At 43.9% G+C, this 27107-nt stretch overlaps 1 protein-coding gene across 1 annotated transcript in view; it reads right to left on the bottom strand.

The window, feature by feature from the left end:
* The window catches only part of LOC114572439 (coiled-coil domain-containing protein 85A), a 62712-nt gene extending 38665 nt beyond the window's left edge, over nt 1-24047 (bottom strand). Inside the window, exons 1-3 of the mRNA XM_028604074.1 lie at nt 23817-24047; nt 21670-22643; nt 21548-21627 (exon numbers count right to left, since the gene is read on the bottom strand). Coding sequence (XP_028459875.1) covers nt 21548-21627; nt 21670-22643; nt 23817-24047 — 1285 coding nt within the window. The remainder of the gene's footprint in view (nt 1-21547; nt 21628-21669; nt 22644-23816) is intronic.
* Between the last annotated feature and the right edge of the window lie 3060 nt (nt 24048-27107).

Here is a 27107-nt window from a genome sequence, read left to right as displayed (position 1 = left end):
TAAAGATAGGCCATTGTAGAGGATCCAGCCTGTTTAACTCTGGGTCCATAAGCAGATGAATGATGACAAAAGAGGCCTTTCTCATTTCCTAAATCGGATGTCGAACCGATACTGCCCGGGTGTGATGTAAGAGTCACAAATCCTCTAAGCCATTTGCTGGAAATTTAGATAGGAAAGGATGTCATAAAATGACCACAATTTCTTTTTAAATCAGTACATTTTGGTGACCTGACCTGAGCTAACGGCTATGCAGACAACAGAAAGGAATCAAACCAGTGGCCGAGGCAGATAGACCTTTTGTATGAAAGTCCACAGATATTGGAACCTGTGAGAAACTTTTTTGCAGTTTGTAAGAGAAGGTAATGATGGCAATACAGCATGGAGATTAGAGGCAGGTGTGTGATAAGGAGTAAAGGACACATGTGAAAGTAGTGATAAAGAGGGGTGGGAATGGGGTTGATGAAATACGTATGTCAGCTACTAACACAAGAGCAGAAAAACTATAATAATTACTTAAAAATTATATTAATAAAACAGCAAGATGTAAAGCAAGTCTAAAAAAAATGGTTTTACAGCAGCTTTGAGCTTTAACTGTCTCTGCATGGGTCTTGAACTTATTTCTACATTTAACTTACATTAAAAAGTATGACACAATATAGTGTGTCGTCTTGTCACATTGCAGACTGGCCCATTGCAAGTACTTGCAATTTTCAACTTGTTTTGTCAAGAATTTTTGGACTGAATTTGGCTTAAAGTGCTCATATTATACTAATTTTCAGGTTCATAATTGTATTTAGAGGTTGTACCAGAATAGGTTTACATGGTTTCATTTTCAAAAAACACCATATTTTTGTTGTACATTGCTGCAGCTCCTCTTTTCACCCTGTGTGTTGCGCTCTCTGTTTTAGCTACAGAGTGAGACATCTCACTTCTGTACCATCTTTGTTGGGAGTCGCACATGCGCAGTAGTAAGCACTGCTAGCTTGTCATTTGAAGAGTATGTTACAAAGTGACGCACGCTCGTCTCTGAAATAAAGGCTGGACTACAATAAAGCTGTTTGGAGCAGTTTGTGAACAGTGTTTTCTATAACGTGCACAAAAAGATATAGAACACAATAAAATGGAGTTATATTTACCTTATTTTCATAACCACAATAACAAAAAAATCAGTTTTGGCTCCAACACTGTCCGTTTCCGACACAAAAACCGCAGACATACTCGTTGGACCACAAGTCATCAGTTCGCATCGCATGAGTATAATTAAAGCATTGTCTTATCAGTCCGTCATATCAACAGAAATGTTAATTTTGACCCGATGCCAATGTTTTACATTTAAAGCCTTTTTCGGCTGATACAGATGATTTTTTGATCTATAGTAAAGATTGCTGAATGTATATCAGGATGACAGGAAATTTTAATTGAAAACTAAGTGTAAAAAGAAGGCCACATGAGAAGATGGACCATCCATACGGAAAAAGAAAAAAAGGAGCTGATTTATAGAAAATGAGAGGAAACGATCAGTGAATGGAGGATGGATGGATGAGGTGGACTGGAAATGTCAGTGTGTAGATGGACGAACACAGAATTCCCTCCCCCTCCCCCCCCACCCCCTGCTCCTCCTCCTACAGTCAGGATCTCTGGAGGGCGCAAATTACATTCCAGTTTGACACCAAAGCAGCTGAGGTTCACGTTATGCACTGACACACATTGAAAAACACACACACACACACACACACACACACACAGACACACACACACACACACACACCACACTCATTTCAGTCTGGAGCCGACAAATTCAATTAGACCAGCAGTGCCTAAATGGGTTTATCTGAACAGTGCGAGACATGGAGCCCCTAAGCCTTGGTGTGTGTGTGTGTGTGTGTGTGTGTGTGTGTGTGTGTGTGTGTGTGTGTGTGTGTGAGAGAGAGAGGAAGAGAGAGAGCTTCAAAGCCTGAAACCACAAAGGCTGAACTTGCATGAGGGCTTGTTGTGTGTCAAATCTCCAATGCTAATAGGAAAGCATAAATGGACTATGATGCTAACATTTACACATCACAGCTAACAGCTAAAGTGTATTGAGCTGCTGCAGTATTCATTCCTATTATGCAGGATTCATTTCCGGTAAGATGCTAAAAGGTCTGACAGTAAGGTTGCTAACTGTGTTGCACATTTATTGACATTGACACATTGAAAATCAGCTATCCCTGAAAAAAGGACTGTTGTGCTGATTCCAGTAAAAAACATGTCTGGGGTCTGTGCGTTATGTTTGATTGAATTATGGCATTGAGGAAAAGAGATGTTATTTTTTGTATACAAAATGCTAATGGTGCGTGTCCACTGGCAAAACTCATTTCCACGCATCCCATTCATTGTCTACGTGAGCAGCCGGGCAATGCATTCTGGTAGCCTCGCAGCAACTTTTGAGAGACGGGGCACAGAGTTGCCCTCTCCTCATTTGCAAATCAGGGGCATTCATCTCGACTCGCCATGTCTCGAAAATCTTTTACAGTTTTTGCCAATTGCTTACACACTGAAATCAAAAGTATTACACAATTATTAAAACCTTACACTAAAGGAACTAAACGTTGGCAGATGTACACCACTATAAGCGCAATGTCAGTCTCACAACAATACACACAATGATTTTCAAAACACTAAACACACGTGTATATATTAGACACAGAAGTATATCATGATGTCACTTCCTTGCAATTCCAAAGCACTGACTGACATATTACCACACCTATGAGCCAATCTGTGAAACACAGCCATCAGGTACGTAAACACATAATTGCTTAATTGTATTCACACAAATCAGGTTTAAGCACTATGAAAATGCAGTCTAGTATTTTCTGTACTGTATTTTCTGTACTGTCTTTTCTGCTTTCTGTATATTTTTTTTACTGTAATTGTAACCTGTACTGGACACAGTATTTAAAGGAATACGCCACAGTTTGTTGAAATAGGGTTATTCACCGTCTCCTCAAACGTGGGCAAATGCATTTTTGTCTCAGTGCATGCGTTGTCTTAGTCCAGCGGCGCTGCCGCTAGCTTAGCTTAGCGTAATGAATGGAATCTTTTGTTGCCGTTAGCATGTCGTGAGTAAAAGTGACCAACAACAACAAAAACAAAACCTAATTACTTCTTGTTGCCTGCGTATTCACAAGTAAAAATAGCAATGCAGATTAAGACTAGACGATTTCCTAGGTAGATATTGACTTGGGACTATATTGGGTGGAAGTAGGCTACAGCCGAAGCCCTGCTACTCGGGCACAGAGATATCGGCAGCCCGCGGGGCTATGCGGCCGGCGCAAAGTCACTGTTTCTGGGTTGCTGGACAACCAAATGCCATTGCCCTGACACAGGGGCTTGAAAAAACGGTCCCTGTTTTCAAAATAGTGCTTAAGCAATTGAACTGTAAACTGTAAACTGTTTGTTGTCGATCTAAAATGAAGGTGTTGGTCTGTTTTGAAATTCAGAAAAAGACAGCACATGAGTGAAGCTGCTATTATATAATATATAATAACTGCTAGTGGCAAGCCCATCAAGTGTCCAATGCTGGGAAGCGAGGCGATCCATGCCGCCAAAAAACTCCTGTGGTGTGTTTGTTTGTGTGTGTGTGTGTGTGTGTGTGTGTGTGTGTGTGTGTGTGTGTGTGTGTGTGTGTCATTAGCTCTGCCGTGCATGCTTCAGTTAATTCAAGACAGATGTTGGGCACATAATAAAGCGAGGAGAAACTTCTGTTCTTATCCCGAATTTACAGTAATTTGTACTGGAGCCTGCTTGGGGTTCTGGCTATGTACAGTGCCTAATGAGTTTTGCACAGTAATTCTTCCCATCTGATTCAGCACATATCCAGGGGTGGCAACACCAGCGGGGCTCAAGAGAACAGCTTCACCACAAAAAGCAGCAAACAATAGTTGAGAAATACTAGATGTTTCTTAAACCAGTTTAGTTTTTGTTGCTAAATATTTTAAAGCAGAACTCTATAATTGTACACATAAAAATCTATTTACTAGTCATAAAGAGTGCAACTCGCAGACCCAAACGGATTTATTCTGCTTGGGCTTAGCCTTGGAGACTATAAATTTATAACTTAAAAGCCTGTGCTACAAACCTGAGGTTTACCAGGCAGGGAAGAAATACTAACTTAGAAATACAATCAATTCCCATAATGCAATCAATCTTCATTATGGGAAATGACCCAGTGTTTTGGGGGCTTGACCAATTGTAGGGACTAAAAGTCTGTCTCTGGTGCATTCATTTTGACTTTTTTTAGTTTTTATTGCTCTCCTTAACTACCACAAAAGTCCCCTTTTTTTGTTGAACTCCACACAAACTTGCCTTAGTTCACATCGGTTGGAATGAAATGTGATTAAGTATTTGTTGGGAATCTAAGAGCAAGTCAAAGTTTTTCTATAATATAAGAGTTTTGAAGCAAATCTTACATAACTTGATCATGATAAATCAGCCAACTGAGGTTTCCAGTATAGAATTCTGTCCACTGGCCCTGCACAGGTCTTGAACTCAGTTCTACATTTTGCAAAGTAAAATTCATTAAAAAAAAAAACAGCAACCTTGACATTTTGAATAATGCTATGTTTAGGCCATTACTGCTGCCAGCTACTAGATTTCAGATAATATATTACTTTAAGATAGGGAACAATTAATGATTTTGTAAATTTTATTTTTCAAAATGAAGCAATACTAAAACATGACTGAAACATTGGTTTAGGCCTACATGCAGAAAACAGTTCAGCAAGAATAAGAACAGACCGTACCACTTGCAAAGGCTCTCGTTGTTACACACATTTTAAAAAGTATGGGTTATACCAGATAGCAACAGGAGATTGTATAATACTTAACTAGGTAAGAAACAGACATTCAGAAACTCATATAATAACTTGATTCCTAAGATGTAGACATTTTAAACATTGTGCAAAACATGTTTAAAGCTACATTGTGTAAGAATTACTCCCATCTAACGTTGAGATCATATATCGCAATCAGCTCTCTCTCGCCACGCAGTATTGCAGCTACGGTAACCTTCACGCTTGAAAAAGCAAAAGTGTACAAAAGGCCGTCTATCAGCCGTCATTGTTGGAGTTCATGCATTCTCTTAATACATCCATGAGTTCATGTCGGAGAGTGGCGTGGACACCACAAGGACGCCACCCGACGGAAAGGAGAGAGAAAGAAAAGGAGACTGCAGCGGTCCAGAGGATAATTAACTAGTTGGGATTTGGTGTGTGCCTCCAAAGCAGCTCCAATGTTCACTCTTTTTCCGGTCTCTTGCTCTTTTCAATATCCGTTTTCTTTTTCTGGGCGAAGAAGAAGAATCCTCCATCCATCCATCCATCTTCGTCCACTTATCCGGTGTCGGGTCGCGGGGGGAGCAGCTCTAGCAGGGGACCCCAAACTTCCCTTTCCCGAGCAACATTAACCAGCTCCAACTGGGGATCGGCGTTCCCAGGCCAGGTTGGAGATATAATCCCTCCACCTAGTCCTGGGTCTTCCCCGAGGCCTCCTCCCAGCTGGACGTGCCTGGAACACCTCCCTAGGGAGGCGCCCAGGGGGCATCCTTACCAGATGCCCGAACCACCTCAACTGGCTCCTTTCGACGCAAAGGAGCAGCGGCTCTACTCCGAGCTTGTCACGGATGACTGAGCTTCTCACCCTATCTCTAAGGGAGACGCCAGCCACCCTCCTGAGGAAACCCATTTCGTCCGCTTGTACCCTGGATCTCGTTCTTTTGGTCATGACCCAGCCTTCATGACCATAGGTGAGGGTAGGAACGAAAACTGACCGGTAGATCGAGAGCTTTGCCTTCTGGCTCAGCTCTCTTTTCGTCACAACGGTGCAATAGATTGAATGCAATACCGCACCCGCTGCGCCGATTCTCCGACCAATCTCCCGCTCCATTGTCCCCTCACTTGCGAACAAAACCCCAAGGTACTTGAACTCCTTCACTTGGGGTAAGGACTCATTCCCTACCTGGAGAAGGCATTCCATCGGTTTCCTGCTGAGAACCGTGGCCTCAGATTTAGAGGTGCTGATCCTCATCCCAACCGCTTCACACTCGGTTGCGAACTGATCCAGTGAGTGCTGAAGGTCGCAGGCCGATGATGCCATCAGGACCACATCATCTGCAAAGAGCAGCGATGAGATCCCCAGCCCACCAAACTGCAACCCCTCCCTACCCCGACTACGCCTCGATATCCTGTCCATAAATATTACAAACAGGATTGGTGACAAAGCGCAGCCCTGGCGGAGGCCAACCCTCACCTGAAACGAGTCCAACTTACTGCCGAGAACCTGGACACAGCTCTCACTTTGGTCGTACAGAGATTGGATGGCCCTGAGTAGAGACCCCCTCACCCCATACTCCCGCAGCACCTCCCACAGTATCTCCCGGGGGACCCGGTCATACGCCTTCTCCAAATCCACAAAACACATGTAGACCGGTTGGGCATACTCCCAGGCTCCCTCCAGGATCCTTGCGAGAGTGAAGAGCTGGTCCGTTGTTCCACGACCAGGACGGAATCCGCATTGTTCCTCCTCAACCTGAGGTTCGACTATCGGCCGAACCCTCCTTTCCAGCACCTTGGAGTAGACTTTACCAGGGAGGCTGAGCAGTGTGATACCCCTGTAATTGGCACACACCCTCTGGTCCCCCTTTTTAAAAATGTTGAAGAGGCGTGTCAACCAGGACAGCCCCTCCACACCCAGAGCCTTGAGCATTTCTGGACGGATCTCATCAATCCCCGGGGCTTTGCCACTGATGAGTTTGACTACATCAGTGACTTCCGCCTGGGAAATCGACGACAATCCCCCGTTATCCTCCAGCTCTGCCTCTAACATAGAGGGCGTATTAGTCGGATTCAGGAGTTCCTCAAAGTGCTCCTTCCACCGCCCTATTACCTCCTCAGTTGAGGTCAACAGTGTCCCATCCTTACTGTACACAGCTTGGATGGTTCCCCGCTTCCCCCTCCTGAGGTGGCGAACAGTTTTCCAGAAGCACTTTGGTGCCGACCGAAAGTCCTTCTCCATGTCTTCTCCAAACTTCTCCCACACCCGCTGCTTTGCCTCTTTCACGGCAGAGGCTGCAGCCCTTCGGTACCCTGCAACTGCCTCCGGAGTCCTCCGGGATAACATATCCCGGAAAGACTCCTTCTTCAGTCGGACGGCTTCCCTGACCACCGGTGTCCACCACGGTGTTCGTGGGTTACCGCCCCTTGAGGCACCTAAGACCCTAAGACCACAGCTCCTCGCCGCAGCTTCAGCAATGGAAACTTTGATCATTGTCCACTCGGGTTCAATGCCCCCAGCCTCCACAGGGATGCACGAAAAGCTCCGCCGGAGGTGTGAGTTGAAAGTCTGTTGGACAGGGGCCTCCTCCAGACGTTCCCAATTTACCCGCACTACACGTTTGGGTTTACCAGGTCTGTCCAGAGTCTTCCCCCACCCCCTGACCCAACTCACCACCAGATGGTGATCAGTTGCCAGCTCCGCCCCTCTCTTCACCCGAGTGTCCAAAACATACGGCCTCAGATCAGATGAAACGATTATGAAATCGATCATTGACCTTTGGCCTACCAGGTACACTTATGAGCATCCCTATGTTCAAACATGGTGTTCGTTATAGACAATCCATGACTAGCACAGAAGTCCAACAACAAACAACCACTCTGGTTTAGATTAGGGAGGCCGTTCCTCCCAATCACGCCTCTCCAGGTGTCTCCATCATTGCCCACGTGTGTGTTGAAGTCCCCCAGCAGAACAATGGAGTCCCCCACTGGAGCCCCATGCAGGACTCCAGTCAAGGTCTCCAAGAAGGCCGAATAATCCGAACTCCTGTTTGGTGCATATGCACAAACAACAGTCAGAGTTTTCCCCCCCACAACCCGCAGGCGTAGGGAGGCGACCCTCTCATCCACCGGGGTAAACTCCAACACAGCGGCGCTCAGCCGGGGGCTTGTGAGTATCCCCACACCCGCCCGGCGCCTAACACCCTGGGCAACTCCGGAGAAGAAAAGAGTCCAACCCCCATCCAGGAGTACGGTTCCAGAACCGAGACTGTGCGTAGAGGTAAGCCCCACCAGATCTAACCGGTAGCGCTCCACCTCCCGCACCAGTTCCGGCTCCTTCCCCCACAGAGAGGTGACGTTCCACGTCCCCAGAGCCAGTGTCTGCTGCCCGGGTCTGGTCCGTCGAGGCCCCTGACCTTCACTGCCACCCATGTGGCAGCGCACCCGACCCCAGCGGTTCCTCCCACAGGTGGTGGGCCCATGGGCTGGAGAGATGGGAGCCACGTAGCTTGTTCGGGCTGTGCCCGGCCGGGCTCCGTGGCAAACCCGGCCAGCAGGCGCTCGCCGACGAGCCCGCCGTCTGGGCCTGGCTCCAGAAGAATCCTGTTCCTGAAATTTGGATTTTGAATACATGTGGTCCTCCATGTTTCTTTCTTCAAACTTGCCGGGGCCGGGAAGCGACGATACCCATTAGCAGCAGCTGTGAGTTGAAAATGCAAAAGGCGGAGCAGTATAGCCTGTATATCCCTTACCGGCTAACGTATTTCAAGATGGCGCATCATTATGGAGCACCTACCCCAGTTCATGCAAGCGCAAATGTGAAATTCCAAGCTAATAGGAATACTTGAAATTGATGGTGGTGGTGAATATTCATGAAAAAGGGACAAGTTTGTGAAGGGCAATACAGATTTTGATGATGAACAACTACAAACGTTACACACTGGGGCTTTAAATCAAATTCAATGACTATATTACCCAGACCTAGTTCTAACTGTAATCTACCCCAAGCTCACCACACAACCCAGTTCTGCTCAGGAAGTTTGTTCTTCACTTGCTGATGACAGCCAATTGGGAACATGTAATGGTTCCCAATTGGCACGAAAACACAGCAGTCACAGCACTTCTTGTAAATGGTGACTACATACAACAGACTGCTGGGTAAAGGAACTCTTAAAAAGGAAAATTTGCCGATTTTCAACCTATAACTTTCTGAGTTAGGGATATGGTGTGAAAATCGCCTGCTGATGTTCTCTGTATCTCTATGGCAGCTGCAAAATCTGTTGTTCTTCCTGCCACAAGCGCTGTCATTTGACCTAGTTGGTGGTGAGAAGGAACTACAAAGTAGTGATTTCCAAATAAGGCCTCATGAACCATTAGTTGTATTTGTTGACCCAACTAGATGGCGCCCTTGGTTTTAAGATAAAGGCTCAAGGAATGGCAATTCGGTTTACTTTCAACCCTTTGTTGAACAGAGAGCGCCATCTATTGGGCTCAGAAAATAAAGAAAATGCTTCACGAGGCTTCGTTTGTATCCTGGAAATCCAGAGTTCTCGCAAGAGCACAATTTTAATTTTCTCAGCGAGTCACTCTGGCATTGAGTAACGATGCTCATTAACTATGCCCTTGTAGCCGAGTTGAACCAATCACAGATGACGACAGTTTAATCTACCTAGTTAGCTCCGCTGGTAGCTAAGCGTATGGGGCTCTGGATACGTCACCCCGTGTATTGTTGTGATTACTCAATGCCAGACCCTTAATCTTTCGGATTTGGGTCTGGATTTCCAGGCTACTTTGTTTGGTCATCACTACTACTGAGTGCTAATTCAGCTTTGTCGCTGTGGGGCACAATGTTGCTCGAAACGTCCTTATTCTTCGCTTGTATTGCAAACTAGCTACATTTCTAACAACAAAAAAGGCATCATAAAATATGAGAGATAATGTTATGGATGAGGCTTTTTACATTGTACATTTTACAGTGTTTTGGCTGACTCGGATAATCAGCCGTACTCAGCCAGAAAGAGGCCAAGCTTGCTGCGGCTGGAGCGGGGAGGATATTGCCGGCGGGGAAAATAATCTGCTTTCTCGGTCAATAAAGCACACACTGGGGAATTAATTTTTTAATCGACTGCATTTACCATCAGCACTGATTGGACATCCACATAAAAGGTGGCAAATTTTCTTTTTAAGGCACAGTGCATGTAACCTGACGCGCACGACAAAACCATCTGAGAAGCCGTCATTGGAAACAGTTTGGAAAAGGGCAGGCACCTTCAAAAATACCTGGCAGGAGATCGGATGAACCAAAAAGAAGAAGAAGAGTCCTTTTCGGTCAGCACATAACGGGCGTGCGATTTGAGACAACGCTAACGTTAACCTGTCGAAATTTATGCACTACACATGTAAGAGCCGTCCGTACAAAGAACGATAACGATAAGTATAAATATATAGTTTTAAAAATTTAAAAATCTTTCCAACTCCAGTGGATGGCGGAGTCCCCACCACAACTATAATGACAACGGTAGTATAGACTATAGGATATTACTACAGACATTCCTGTAATCTTATGTTGCAAGTCTGCTGTATATTATGTAGTATTATCAGCTGCAGCGTGTAGTTCGTGCTTGTCTGACGTCACTGTTTACAGAACGTTATCGTTCAGCAGTGTGGATGCTCACATCGTTATAGTTATGGTTATAGTTATTGTTCTTGGTGTGGACTAGAGTTCGGCCGCGTCCAACAGAGCCATGACCAAACCTGGCCCGAGCCCGACAGTTAAAATCTCATTTTTTTCTCATACTAATGACACATATAGGCTACGTTTTTGTGTGGAAAGCTTTAATTAAGCAACTGTAGGAAGGCATTCGGAAATGTCAACAGATGAGGCATCAGCACACGTGAACTTGGCTTTTAGACTGGGGTTTATATCGGACACCGCACACACTGTGTAGCTACAAAACCTAAACTTATTCCACCAACTCAGCTCCGTTTGCATACAACACGTCTGCTTCCTCTTTCTCTATCTCTCTTCTGCCCACTTTCCACACACACACCCCACACACACTGAGCTCTCTTAAAGGAGCCGCAGCACCATTTTAAAACAAATGCCTTATCGCGCTGATGTGACCGAGCCCGACCCGAACCCGACCTGAACCCGACCATAATTTCTAAATATCTGTCTGAACCCGGCTCGGGTATCCATGCCTTAGTGTGGACGGGCCTGTAAGGGAACTTGCGGAAGTATTCGAATTGAGACACACTGCCAGTACTGTAACCTATCTATGATCATCATTCTGCTGTGCACTATACTGTGCTCCCATATCAAAACATATCTGATGATGCACAGAGTTCTCATGAAAGCACAACCTTCAACTCAAGCCCACTGAAACCCAGGCACAAACAGCCTGAGGACCACATTTTTTGAAACAGCATGTATTGATACTATAAAAAGGGTAAAATCACACAGGGCCTTTTCAATTATTTAGTACACAGTGCATAGAGACCACTGAAGTTAATGACCTCAATTTGTAAAAGTGCTGGCCCTTGATAGAGGCAGCTTAATGAAGATTTACACTGGCTGTGTGCACGGCAGCAACAAGGTGGTGGAGAGCTGCAAAGAATAGGAATTACATGCCGGTGGAACGGTGCAGAGGCACACGGATGGCACACGGATGTTAACAGGAAGAAAATGGAAGTGGAATGAATAAAAGGCGGAGAAGATAGATGAAGCTGAGGAAGAAGATGAGGCTAGAATCTGGGATGAGCAGTGGAAAGCTACAGGCTGCAGAGAGAAACTCTGAGAATGAAAATGAGAAAGAATGTGTCGTAGAGAGAACATTCAGCATTACAGAACAGATTAAAGAACTAAAAGTGGGGCTGCAAATAATGATTAATTTCTATCAATCTCCACTACAAAGCAGAAAAACAGTCCACTAAATTCTGCAGATTTTCATTCTAGATCACCGCTGAAAACTGCATTATGTTATGTTATTATGTTGCATTAAGTCACACTCAAACCTGTTTCAATCATCTTGTATGCATGAAAAAACATACGACTTCTACACTCACCCACATGGGCCAAACGACCGATCACTTCATGGGTGCTCATACTAACCCTTCCCTAAAGAGGGAACCTGCCAAGTCCAATGACAATGTATTTAAACAAGGTGGTAGCGTCCAACTATTGGGTTTTGTTCAGTAATCTGACATCTTAATTTTCTGTAACTCTAACGGAATACAGTTACCTTTTTTGTATCCTAATTATACAACAAGTAGATCCGACCAGACAATCTGATTGGTCAACTAGATATTTAGAACGTGCTCAAATCAGCATGACAGCACAACCAGAGCCATCTGAGCACACCTGGCACATCACTTAAAATATCACTCTGCCATTTCTGTGTCAACATTACAGTGTTTAATTAAAAAACTGTTTCAAAACAGTTGTATTCATGTAAGTAACCAGGAACCACAGTGGAACACACAAAAGCTAGTTGTAGCAACTAGTATATAAAGTGATTCATCTGATTAAATTACTTACTTGTTACAACTCTCTGAAGCTAACTTCCACTGGAAATGTTTTGGATCAGCTGTGCCGGTGACGGCGCTATCTTGAAAATAGCTGCTAAATGTGATTTTCGCAGACGTTCAGGAGCTAAATCTACCAATGAAAAAAATATTTTTTTTCAGCAGATATCTTAGTTACAACAAGATTGAGCTAGCAAAGCTGTTTTGTGTTTATATGTGTGGTAGTTATTCAGTTTGGGAAATCGCATGATCTCTACAAAGCTAACGTTAGCTTAAGTTTGCTGCTGACAAACGTACAGGGATAGGATATCGTCTCTGTTGGCTTAGGTTGACTTAAATTGACTGGTGGACTAAACAGTGAGGGACTAGAAATTGTCTCTGTTCCTTTTGCGAAGAACATTACATATGCTTTGTAAGCATCATGTTAAATCAAACCCTCTCATGTAATATTGCTTAATTAAGCAATGCCGTTCCATGCATTCTGTTATTGTCATGTCTTTTTCCTGTTTTATTTTGAAAGTTCACTCCTTATGTGTCATGTCTTGCTTGACTTCCTGCCTTGTGTGTTTTCCCGCCTTTTAGATTGTCTGACCTGCCCTGATGTGTTTCACATGTTCATCAGCCCTCATGTCACCTGTCCCTCGTTATACCCTTGCTGCCTTGTGTATTTAGTCTGTGTGCTCTCTTCGTCTGGTGTCAGTTTGTCATTATACCTTGTGTTTAGAAGTTCTGCCCGTTTCTGGTGTTCAGCTTCCTGGTGTTCCTGTTTTTTTCACTGTTTTTGAATTTCCTGCCTGTGTTATTTGGAAAGCAAGTTTATTTTCATCATTGAATCACAAAATCTCTCCCTGCTACCTCCTCATCTCTTATTTTGCATTTGGATCCAAACCTGCAATGCCTGAAATTGTGGCAGTCTGCATGTTAAAAACAAATGACTTCTACTCTCCCCCTGTACGGTCTGATCGACCGATCACTTCGTGGGTGCTCATCATGGATGTATTAAAAGAACTGGATACAGTGTTCGGCGGGAAGCCCCGTACGTTCCAATGAGAGTGCTCAAAAGCGCATAAAGCAAACATGGAGCTCGGATCTTCCGCATTGTTGGCCCATGATGTCACGATGGACACGCACACTAGCAACAATTTGTTTGTGTTGTCTTAGCAACCGGTAGCAACATGCTCGTTCATGAGCTTTTCTCTCGTGTCTCTTACAAGTGGCAAACTCATAAACTCACCGTTTTCATTGTCTAAACTATTCACTAACGTTAAACATTGTGTTTTTGTTATTCCCGATTGTTTACATGCTTAGCTAAATAAACGATAGATGTATTTAGCTAGACAAGGAGATTTAATAATTATGTCGTGCTAACTAGCGCTAGCAGTTAGCCTGCAGTTTCGTGAACAAAGCTCATCCATGGCTTCATCCCTCATCCACGTTACAAGCTTTACAGCATACAGTCCTCGGATGTATCATAAGAGAGAACCATGCCATGTAATCACTATGTCTGTAGTAACGTTATGTAGGCGTATAGCTAGCTATGTATAGATCTTAATACAGCCATGCTAGCTACCCCTGTTGTTAGCAACTAGCTAGCTATCTGATAGCCCCGCCAGTTTGGGAAACGCTAATGACGTTACATCCACGTAACAGGCTTTACAGCATACATACATCCCTCGGATGTATCATAACTTCATAAGATAATACCATGGACGTATTAATAGAACACATGGTGAATTACAACCATTAGCTATATCCATTATTACAGCTAGCTACATGAGCTTGGGAGAACATGTCATGTGAGCGGGCGGGCGCAGTCCCGTAGGTCTGCTACGTCCATTATGCGCGTTCATTATGCCAAATTTAATAATTCTGGATTCGCTTCTAGTGAATGTTAAAAATGTTAAAAACGTTTTTAAACAAGGACCCTTTCAGTGTTCAGGCTGGTAGGTTGATATACCTCGAAACAAATTATCCACTGAAATATAAACGTTTCTTTCGCCATGCAATGTCTATGTTTAAAGTTTTTCTGGGCCATGGGGTGCAGTACCACCCCTATCCGCTAAGCCCATGGTGGCTTTCAGAAATGGTGCTCTTTCTGGGGACTTGGTGTTCATGCTGACCTGCTATTTCCAATAAAGTTTATTCAAACAAAATAAGATGGTAGTGTCTAACAGGTTTATCAGTGTTTTAAGCATAGACTTAATAATAAAATGAATGGACCAAGCGACGCCATAGACTTGCAACGGAGAGCAGTGAAGTCTATTAGAAGCACTTTTCCGGTGATGGCTGAGCGTTACTGTGCAGCCTCCAACTGAGCTTGACGACGGAGATGTGATGTGAGCAACCTGTCTGAAATTTGTAAGTCTTCTGGTAGCTGTGCCAAGAGAAATCTCAATCATTCCCAATCTTGCAGAGCTGGAGAGCGTAGGTATATGTTAGGAAATAACATAGGCACAGGCTAATTATTGCTAACTAAAATGCTAGTTAGCATTAGTAATTAAAACTAAAACAGCTAATGTAAGTCGAAACTGCCTGCGAGCTTCTCCTGTACTGTACAGTAATTTGTCTATTATGCAACAGAAAGTCGCATGGTTATGACACAATTGTTAGCCTATTTTTACAAAAACACCTGCTACGGGGCCATAACATGAGATACAAGGTAATGGAGCCTTTTATACATTGCCGTGTTTCTTTAGAAATAAACAATGGACAAATAGTCTTTAAACGCTTCAGATGTAAAGTTATTCACTGTCAAAGTGACGCCAAAATGAATGGCAGTCAATGGAATGCTAACGGCGGGTGATGGCTTATTAGCATCAAAATGGCTCCATAGTAGGTATGCTTTGCGGAGGCTGGCTTACCCCCTTGGTGCTGCCTGGAAGGCACTAGGATTAGGCAATGGTTAAGGTTAGGGTTAGGTGCCTTGAAGTCAATGGTCGCAGCGCTGCCTGGAAGGAGACGTTGGGGGCTTAAAACACCATTGAGCGTCCAACAGCCGGACTGTTGGGGTTTGTTCAGTAATCTAATTATATATATTTTTTCTGTAACTCTTAACGAAATACAATTGCCTTTTTTTTTTTTTATCCTAATTACCCAACGCCGTTCCATGTATTCCGTTACTCCCCAAGCCTGCTAACCAGGTACACCAGGCATAATAACAAGTGCAACAGCTTAGACCAACTTGCCTCTTGTCCTTGATGACTTTTTATTTATTAAATGGCTTCTAAAAAGCTTTCTGGAAATTTCTGCTTCATCTTCATAATAAAAAGTATTACATTTGGATTCACTGAGGCTTAAGTTATGGTGAGTGAAACATATATTAATGTTTCTGCCACGCACAGTGTTTTTGAAGATGCTAATTTTGTCCTCTGCAGCCAGAATGTAACCATTTAAATCCAAATTGTTCTCCATCTCAGAAACAATGTCATTTGCTGATCTATGCATAGATTATTTACTGACCTGAACACAGTGTTTTCTTCCAAGAATCCCATGTGCTATAAGGCAGTAAAACTGAAGAGAGCTGGGGATATACAAATGTTTCACTTCTACTAAAAAGCATATAGTATGCTGCAAATGGTATTAGGATATATGCATCATCTCAGCTTACGGTACAGTACATCCAGCCACTATTGTTTCCTGGTAACAGCTGAGTCAGGGATCCCGCGTCCACACAAGGTACAAAGCTATTTCCCATGGCCTCAGCTGTAATAGAGAGCACTTCCACTCAGCACTATAGAAATCATTACTGCTGCTGGATACCATAGAACAGCATGGACATGTTTGCATTTCAGCAAACAGCATCAGATATAGCCTGTGGTGCAGCGGGAAATATAAAGATGGCTCAACTATAACCTCCAGTGTGAAGCCTAGAGCGTTAGAAAGAGTGCAAAGAGTTTTAAGGGTGAAAAGAGAACTATATAATTTCAGTTGGTAAGCTACACAAAGTAAGATCTTAAGTATCTTACAGAAAGAAAAAAAAACTGACACTGAAAAAGAGTGATATGAAGAAAAGAAACGAAAGAAATGTCATTAGAGTCCTTTGGCTACGTTGGTAGAGCGGTCCAATCCCTGGCTCCTCCTATCCCCATGTCCTTGAATAAGAGGCAAATTGTAAAGCGCTTTGTCTGCTAAGGTAGAAAGGCACTGTAGGAAAGTTTCAGATTTTCTACCGGCTGAAGCGAGTCATCTGATGGAGTTTTACTGGCGGGTAAACGTGGACCTCAGGGTACTGGCGCCATTCAGCTGCATACAGCAGTAGGCCTACAGCACAAAATCTGCAAAGATTCCCTTAAGTTACCAGCTAACACTAGCGCTAGCTAGTTTGGTTTGCAAGGTGCTAGCGAACACTGAACAAGACATTTTTAGGCAACCAAAATGTTTGAAAATACACAGTGAGATGGTCAAAGTTTAAGACGAAAACATGAACAGCACCCAAAAACAAGTGCACGGCTATTTTAATGTCCACAGTGCCATGGTTAGCATTGCTAAGCCTCTGTCCTGGTTGACAGGTCGGCGTGTAGCCAAGCTCTAAATCATCCCCTCCTTTATAGTCTATTTAAAAATAAATTGGACCATAACTTACCAAATGAAAATCATGCTGTATTGAGTAGGGATTGAGACCATACAATGTTTATTGAGGTAATAAATCAAGTGAGATGTAAGGTCATTTTCCCATAGAGTTCTACAGAAACAGACTTTTTTTTGCAACCAGTGGAGTCGCCCCTGCTGGAAATGAGATAAAATGCAGGTTTAAGGCACTTCCACATTCACTTCACTTTTCAGACCTGGAGGGTCCTTCCATTATTTTTACATTTTTTTTCTATGGTAGTAGTGACACTGGATTTCCCTGACGCATGGGCTTTAGGGGTATGGGGTTCTGAAGTGTAATAGCTCCTCTAAGCACTGCATAGTGCAAAAGGCATTTCACATGAACAACCAATGGTCACAAATGCATGAACAAAGAAATACATCTTCTTATAGAGCTCTTCCCAAACACCTTATATACTAACAGCCTTTTTTCTTTTCTTTTTTAAGCACACAAATGTGTGATTAAAACAGTCCAAAAATTAATTATTTTCCACAGTTGAGGCAGTTTTACCCTCCACTGCGTCCCTGGACACAACACATTAATGATCCCACTCGTCACACTCAAAGTAAGCACTCAGAAACGTATAAACAGAGAGAAAAAGCTAAACCACAACTATCACAAGGGAGTGCTTTGGAATATTTAATGGCAGTAAAACTAAGTCAGGCTTATCAGACGAAAATGTATTTCATGTCCCTATCGTTTCAAGACACGTGTCCTCTGCTGTCAAAAAACGCCCTTTTATAATGTGAATGTGGGAAAAATCTATGTGAACATGTCAGAAGAGTTACGCAACTGTCAAATGTGAGCTAATTACGAGTTGACAACTCACATGCACAAACACTACGTGTGTGTGTGTGTGTGTGTGTGTGTGTGGACCTCTTTCCATATGCATGTGTACACACACGTCTCATGTGTTTTTAAAGACTGTCTCTCTCTGCTTTCACTTCAGTTTTTCAAAGGTGTGTAAGTGTGTATATGTGTGTGCATCTTGGCCCTAAACACCTCAAGCGTACCTATGTAACCCATACACCCTGGAGAGTTGCATCACCTACGGTACCCTGCTTACAAACACACAGATGAGTACACATCTCCCTCGCTCTCTTACCACTACTGCCACAGCCAGTGAATCCACATGAGCCCTGTGTGTATGTATATGTGTGTATGTGTGTGATTGTAAGTCTGGCTCTTAAACTGGGTCTAAGCTTGAGCTCTTGAGACTTTGTGTGGGTGGACTTGACCTTGTGTGTGTTTCCTCCCATACATTAAAGAATAATTTAGGTATTTTTAAACCCTTTTCTCCTATATATTTGTGTCTAAGTAGTCTCGCATTGCCAGACCTTCCTCCACAGCATTGCAAAGGAGGGTCTTGCGATTCATCACAGCATTCCCGGGATTGGAGAAAAACGTGCTTTATTGGTATTTCTTTAAACCAATCATATCGTCTTGGGTGGGGCTAAGTGTCGTACGGAGCAACAGTGCCACTGCAAAATAGCCTCGGGAAGGAACTTCTTTTGGTGGAACGTGTACGTTCAAAGTCGTGCAACAGAAAACTCTGATTAGACAGTCTAGCTAGCTGTCTGGATTTACCCTGCAATGTGAGCTCTGAGGAGCAATGTAATGTAACACTACGGGGCAATTATGCAACGTCAATCTACATCTTGACTTGTTGCGGTGTGGAACGCAATTGAGAGAGTTTGTTGTACTCTCATGCCCTTCATCTAAAATGCATGTTTGATGCTTTCATATCTCAACACTTTCAATAATATTAGGTTGGAGAGCTAATTTACCTGTTGTGCCACAGACTAAAGAAAATGACACCACCCAAACTAGCAGTCAGTCCAACCGGCGGTGAGATACCGCTGTTCATAATGCTGTTCATAACGCTATATTTGGTTTATCAAAGACGCTAGCAAAGCAACACAGTACAGAAAATAAGCAGAAACATCACATAGGTCAGACCACCATGTTTAACTATATATCTTTAAACGTTACAGTTACAGCTGAAAATGACAAGTTTGCCGATCTCATATATCTCTGCAATTCAAATCACGGCTATTTGTCCACCCGGAATGGATTTTTGTGTTAGCATGACGTCAGGGTGATTCGGTCTATACAGAAAGCGTAGCTTTGTGTTGTCTAAAAGACTTTCAATTAAGCAGAGGTGTCAATTCCAGGTCCAGAAAGTAAAAGTCCTGCCATGTGTTTATTCCACCAATGAACTCAGCCAGCTGATTTCACTACTAATTAGTGAAATAAGCTGCTAATTAGTGAAATCAGCTGGCTGAGTTCATTGGTGGAATAAACACATGGCAGGACTTTTACTTTCTGGACCTGGAATTGACACCTCTGCAATTAAGCATTTTAGAATTGTGCCAACAAAATGTCAAGCTACACATTACGCAGCTTTCATAGACGTTAGCTTTGGATACGGACAGGTTGAAGTTGTGGCTAGTTGTGCTAGCATATAGCTACAAAAAGATCCTAACATTCCGGTCCATACACTGCGCCGGGACTGCAGTGACCATTTTGAACTGGTATTGGAATGACTACAGCCAGCCAAAGAGGAGAATAAATCCTACACCAAAGCACATTTTCCTACATAAAAATGCTGCTCCGAGAGTGGAGAGCTGCAGACAGAGCTGAGTAAGCTAATGCTATTAGCTAAAGTTACTGTGTTGACCTGGCATCAGTAAGTTACAAACAAAAGCATGGCAGAATAACGGCAACTTATCCATCTTTTCATAATGTAGTCAGACACTAACAACAATCAGAGGGCCCTATTTTAACGATCTGAAACGCAAGTATCAAACGTGAAACGCAAGTAGCTTTGTGGGCGGATCTCGGGCGCGGTTGCTATTATACCGGTGGGATAAATGACTCTTACGCCCGATGCGAATCTAAAATGGGTTGGTCTGAAGTAGCTAGGTGTGGTTTGGGCGTAAAGTGCAATAAACCAATCAGAGCGGCATCTCACATTCCCTTTAAGAGCAGGCGCGCTTGTTCCATGGCGGATTGTTATTATGACGGCGGATTTGCCTGCCGCTCGCCAGCGGGAGCTGTCTGGTATGCGGCAAAGTAATAAATGCCCGTCTTGACCGGGTGGCGATGTTGCTGCGGCCTCTTGGGCGCATATCCTCAAGTCTGGAGAGGATTTCTGCAGCCATGGAGCGTGGGCCTCCAAACGCACCACCTGCACCTGTTGTGCACCTTCCTCCTCCCCCCACTCCATCTCCGTCCACCCGCTCCACCAGGAGCGCATCGCGCACTGCCACTCCCGGACCAGATCCCGCCGGAGTGTCCAATCCCGCCGTAGTTCAACATCACGTCTCCTTAAGTCCTCTAATATTTCCTCATTTATGTCATCAACACATCCATGATTCATGGAAATGTTGTGTAAAACACAACAAGCCACAAAGAATGCTGCGACTTTTTGAGGACTGTACTGTAAAGTGCCTCCTGACCTATCCAAACACCTGAAGAGCATTTTCAGTAATATTTTTCCTTGTATTTATGTATGGTTTGCAAAAATGGGAGCTGCTGTGTACGTGTAGATGAGAGAAGCAAAGTGTATGCGCGTTGTCCACACGCAATGGACAATTATGGCCAAGCATGCGCCCCTAAAATAGCATCTGAATAACGCACTACTGACTTTAGACTAGCGCCACTGACTTTAGACCAGGTTTTTCCTGGTCAGTGGCGGAATTGTTTTCTGAAACTGCAAAATAGCATCAGGGAACGTTTGCGCCTGAACCCGCCTCCTCTTTTCGCTGAACAGACCCCGGGAGCGCAAATACATTCCCTAATTTACCGACGTGCGTCTGTGGAGGGAAAGGTCATGGGGTGTAAAATAGGAATGATCCATGCGTCGGTGTACAAAGGCAATTGCGCTGAGTGCAAGATAGGGCCCTGAGTCTGTCAGTGGCAAAACCAGCTCTTTTAGTGGACGCACATGGATGATCTCTGTTGTCCCATAGATTACATTGCAGCCTGGTTCGCGGCTGTCAGCTGCAGGGCTCTCGCTCAATACTGGACCAATCTCAAAAGATTTTGATCACATTAGTCACTTAGACACAAAAACATGGGAAAATAGGGTGCACGTTGAAAAATACTAAAATTCCCCTTTAAACCAAGGTCATCTTCAGTCCTACTGTAGCTAAACACTGACAGTCTGAACTAAAGGCAGCGAGTACGTAAACACACAGTTTGAGTCTGGGTGGACATTTCATGTGTGTGAATTTAGCAAACAACAAGTGCACTAAATTAAGAAGACATTCGTTTTAAAGAACAGGCTTGTAACTGTATCTTTGATGAAGAAATAACAAAAGTATAGCCTATGTCTCAGATTAGGTTCATGTCTCAAATTTGACCAGTAGTCGAACTCTAGGTTGTGGCTCTCTGTTGATGTAATTTGTTAGAAGCTAGAGGAGTATAACAGTAATAATATGTATGAACAGTGTAATAATAAGCCTTATATCCATCATTTCAAAGCCAGAAGACACTGACTCAGTCAGCCCAGATCATTTTACTTCTGGTATACCTTTCTGTACATGTAATAATGTTCTTCTTTATGGGTAATGAATGACTTATCAATGGAAATACAAGATAAGAGTTACCCTCTGCCTACCGTTGTACAGACTCTGGTGGTGGGGAGCCATCTCCTCTTCCGCTGCCCTCCTCTGCACCCCGTCCCTGCCAGGGGAGCCACTGCTATAGGTCCCTTTGCCGTGCTCCAGCCCAGTGCTGTGCTGATAGTGATGGTGGTGCCGTATAGACTCTGGACTACCCACAATCACCCGGCCTTTCCTCAGGTGCTCAGGCGTTCCCATGCCTGCCAGCTTGGCCTCAGGACTCCCACAGCCTGACCCTTGCCCCATGGTAACCGACCGGTGTCTCTGACTCAGCTCTGGGCTGGACTTGGCAGTGCCCTTCCCACAGCCTGCTGACGCCTGCCCGGACATAAATAGCTGTTTGTGGGCTAGTAGGTCAGAGCTGCAGGGTTTAGGGTGGTAGTCACATGGCAGCCTTGTGGGGGACTTGCTGTGTTTCTCCGGGCTGTGTCCCCGAAGGCCACGGGGTTCCGCGTTAGTGAGGGACCCCCCGCGGGGGCGGCAGGACTGGGGGAAGGTGTGGTACTCTGGGGTGGAGCTGTGCCTCCTGCCTGTTGATTCGCACACATCGGCGGGTTTCTGGGCGTGCTCAGAGGAGACACCTCTGGATCCAGGGCTGGAGTTGGAGCCCAGGGGAGGGGGTTTGAGGTGGGGGTTGTCTGGGCTATCGGTACTCCCCGCGCTGGAGGTGCTGCTCCCATCGCCGACGTCCCGCAGCAGGCCAGGTGCTGGGACACTTCCACCTAGCTGGGACAAGCTGCTCTGACTGTCAATGGAGCTCCTACGGCCGGGGCCTCCATGCCCACCCACACCTCCACCACCTCCCCCTCCCACTCCCCCTCCTCCAGCCACGGCCGCGGCCCTCTCCTCCTCCAGCATGAGGCACACCTCCTTGAGCTCCAGGTTTTCCCGCATGACATCCAGCTGCCGTTGCTCCAGCTCTTTCAGCTTCTGCAAGTAGATGGCCACCTCCTTCCTCATCAGGCCCGCGCTGTAGCGGCCCAGACGTTGCCACTCCCGCGACACACGCTTCCCCTTCTGCCGGTCATCATCCAGGAAGCAGCACAGGTCCCGCAGCTCCTGGTTATCCTCCTGCAGTTTCTGGTTCACGTCCTGGTTTACATAGGCACACACACACACACACACACACACGCAGGCAGGCACACACACAGCAGCACGGTGAGGGATTACATGCACATCCCTGCTGGGAGTGATCATTCAATGAGTGAGAAGAGTGTTCCCATCATGCAGTTCTGTGTACATGAGGTGTTTCTTGTAGAACTGAAACAATAAGTCGATCCACAGAAAATTAATCTGCAACTATTTCGATAATGCCAAACCTTCTCTAGTTCCAGCTTCTCAAATGTCATAGATTTGCTGCTTTCCTTTGGCCAGTTTGTTTTGGACAATTGACAAAACAAGCCATGCCATTTTTGCTTTACAAAAATGCCAATAGTTGCCAAACATTTCTGTCAATCATCTCGATCAATGACTAATGATTTCCACTCTCAAAATTAAAATATCATTAGTTGTAGCTCTGTTTTCTTTACAAGGGTGAAACAAAATAATGCCTCAGAACTAGGAATATTCTTAACACAATCAATGTTTCGTCCACTCATGTCTAACTGATGGCTACACCAGCAAACATTTCCTAGGGCTGTCCTCCACTAAAGAAATTCTTAGTCAACTAACACGTATGATTTTGGTGACTAATCGATAAGTTGATTGAATTGACAGATCTGTAAAACTGAGTTTCTCCACAAAGAATCATCTAAACGCACAACTTTAAATCTTGTGTCTACCAGAGAAGTGCTCATATGTTTCTTGGAAATAAGTTATGCAAAAAGCATGAAAAAGCATTTAAAATATGACTAATCGACTAAAGAAATCTCCGAAACGACCAATTAGTCAACTAATCAACAAAGAGGGAGAAGTCCTACTATTTTAGGATCAATATGGGTAAAATCATCATTTCTTTATATAGGGCAAAGACATTTTACTGAAATTACATTTTATTTGTAATTAATATATTCAAAATGATTTACCCTCGAATCCATCATTCCTTCATTCTGTCCATCCCATATGCAACAGGTTTAATGGTTTTAGTATTACCTGTATTATTTAATGACCATTTTGCCCTTAACTGACAATCTATAAATGTGGCCATATATCACAGACTGCGTCCTCTCTTACTGATCCTGTACAAATCCGATTCAGCATGCCCATTACACACCTGTACTGAAACCGGCGGGGAACCACCTCCCCGGGTCCCCCCACCCATCTCACCTTTAAGCTTCGTATCTCGTTAAGATGCTGCTGGAGTCTCCGGTTCACCTCCCGCATCAGATTGCCGTGCTCCACGATGGCGCTCCTGTTCCCCGCCTCTGCCCTCCGCAGCCGCCGCACCAGCTCCTCTTTGCCCCACTTCAGCAGCTCCTCGTCACTGATTTTGGAGATGTCCTCTGGCGGACTCTGTGCGCTTTTGGACAGCTGCGGCTGATGTGCGCCTCTCTCCATCCTGTTAAACTACAGTGGAGGTTGGTAGAGCAAAAAAAAAAAAAAAAAAAAGTAGTGTGTTTGGTGAATTTCAGAGAACAAGATACCAAACCAAGCCCCATACAAAAATACACCCGTGACAACACTGATCCAAACGCTGGGTTCCCCCCACCCCTCTTCTTATGTCCGTGGAATTACATGGCTTTCATTTTGGCTGTGCCTCTGTCTCTCCCCCGCCCATGCTGCATCTCCGATATCCGCCCGGTGCTCTGCTGCTATATCCTCGCTGCTGTTGGAGCGTCCGTGTGCACGCTGTGTCTCCGGCGGAGCCCTTTAGACGGCTTGGCGGGGCGGTTTCTCTCCAGGTGCATGCCGGCCGGCCTGCCCTGCGCACTCCAGCTGATCAGTCCGCGCTACCACTGTCCAACCACCGGGGAGGGGAGGGGGATGGGGAGGAGGGCGAGAACTGCAAGGGCAGATTGCAGGTACATAGCTGGAGAGCCAAGATGGTAAGGTGCGTTAGTTAGTGTGGAGAACAGAATCTCCCTTATCTCCTCGTTCCTTCAGCCGCTCTCTCTCTTTCTCTCTCTCTCTCTCTCTCTCTCTCTCTCTTCTCTCTCTCTCTCTCTCTCTCGCTCTCTCTCTCTCTCTCTCTCTCTCTGAACGCCTCCTTGTCCGATAGCGCCATCTGCTGTAGCTGTAAGGGAAATGTATCAAACTCAAGGCGCACGGGCCAAATCTGGGCTTTTTTCCACACATTTTTGGCAATTTTATCCGATGCTTTTTTCGACCTTTTTTGCGCTTTTTTGTATGATTGTTAAGGACCTTTTCTCCTAACTTTTTTCAAACTGTAAGTGAGAATACTTTATAAGACATGCAATAATACAGTCTAAGATATTTGACTTTTTCGAAATAATAAACTAAACATATCTGGCTGTATGTTGGCAGATACAACTACTCCATTTCTCCTGATTGATAGATGAAAGTGACTTTAGTAAAACTAGGTAGGAATAATATATATACTATAAGTTTTTATAATTGAACATTTACAAACTTTACTTAAGTAAAAGTACAGAATTATTGTTATTCAGAATGGTTTCATTTAGAGTATTACTGGTATATATGTCAATATTGTTTTATTATAACGAATGCATTCATGCATGTGTAAGTAGCATTGATCTGTCTTCATCAATGAATCACATGTTATGTGTTGAGTATAATCTTAACCTGCAGAGTAACTAGGCTATGATGTTACTGTAATGTATTTTGATCTGAAATGTAGTGAGCATATAGAATGGCATAAAATGGAAATACAATGTTCACATAGGTACAACCTGGATAGCTCACCTGGTAGAGCATGCGCCCCAATGTACAAAGTCTCAGTCCTTATCGCAGTGGCCCCAGGTTCAACTCCATGTGGCCCTTTCTTGCATGTCATTCCCCCTCTCTCTCCCTTTTCACATCTTCAGCTGTCCTGTATTATAAAGGCCATATTTAAATTTTTACTATTCGAATATACTGTGTGTATATATATATATTTGAATTTAGAATATATTCGTTGGCAGCCCTACTACACAGTGCCTGAAATGGGCCAGTACTCCGGTACTGCACTGCGGTACTGCACTTCTGATTTCTGTCCACATGAGTACCCTTACTTCGAATTGTATATACAGTCTATGGCTAATATTTATACCAAAACATTATATATATATACACACAGTATATATCATGATTTATTAGGAACAACCAAGCAATTCTAGGTCAAACCAGACATTCAGCACCCCCGTATAACCCAAATTCATAACCACATTTTCAGACACTGCAATGATTTGACTGTGAGATTGGCAGTCGAATCAGAGTCCTTAGAGCAAATGTTTGTTTAGTGGAAATGTATCCAATATGCATCATAGTTTGTCTCCAAAATAAAATGTTTTACAATTTGTATTTCTGTGTCACTGTCACTGCCATGCCAGGCATGCCTCAGTATCACAGGTCTTACTGACACTGGGGACGCTGGGGACATCTTGGAAATTGTTTCTTTAGTCCCCATCACTTTTTAAAAGCAGATTCGTACAATGTTCTGAAAACTAGAACACAGAAAACACAGATATACAGATATATGGAATATGTTTTAAATGTGCAGAAAGTTTTGAACATGAGCAGAGATCTTGCTGAAACACATTTGAGCTGTTAAAGTCCAGGGGTTTATGAAAATAAAATTCAATTGATCATTGATGTGAACAGGTGCATTTAAAGAGGTTACTTCCACAAACTAAAGTCTCAGGACTCAGGAGGAAAAAGTTAATCGTGCCTACATGTGTGTTGACTCAGCAGAGATAACATTAAATGAGAAAAGTTTATTTACAGTAGAATAAGGATTTGAAAGCAAAAGACAAGATCATATAAAGAAAGGCAATGCCTTCTACTAAGTGTGTGTGTGTGTGTGTGTGTACTAGTCTATATCCACGACGTTCCACTTCCGGCTGTTATATCTGCCAAAGGGGGCTACTTTGATGAGTCAAAAATGTATAATACATTTTGGTTTATAAATTGATTCCATGAACAACTAATCAGGAAAACAATCAACAGATTAATCCACAATAAAAAAAAATTGTCGTTAGTTGCAGCCTTAATAATAGTAATATAATAAATCCAAAAATACATGATGAAAATTTAACTGAATATCAGTCATTTTACTACCAAATTCTTATGCTTGTGATGAAAATCCAGTCACATGCTGTCAGATAAAACACGCAAAGACCCATAACAAATGTCATATCATGTGCTGAGTACATCTGGTTTGTACTGCATTGTACGCGTACATCTACTCTTGTGATATATTGGCCTTGATCTTATTTGCAGTTAGCATGACCTAGATTAATCCCTGTTACAAGGCTGAGACTCCTTTCTAATAATAATAGTAATAGTGTAATAGTAGAGTATTAACCTTATACACAATGCGTAAATTCCAGTCCTGCACAGATATGATGCATCTGAGTGACGCAAAGAATCATTCAGGAAAATACATATACCATATATCTACGGAAGGATTAGGGCCACATGTGAAAAGGTTTACATTAC

This window comes from Perca flavescens, chromosome 17 (assembly GCF_004354835.1).
Source record: "Perca flavescens isolate YP-PL-M2 chromosome 17, PFLA_1.0, whole genome shotgun sequence".
Classification (NCBI taxonomy): Eukaryota; Metazoa; Chordata; class Actinopteri; order Perciformes; family Percidae; genus Perca; species Perca flavescens.
The sequence above is the reverse complement of the archived record's forward strand: the minus strand, read 5'-3'. Positions and strand labels throughout refer to the sequence as shown.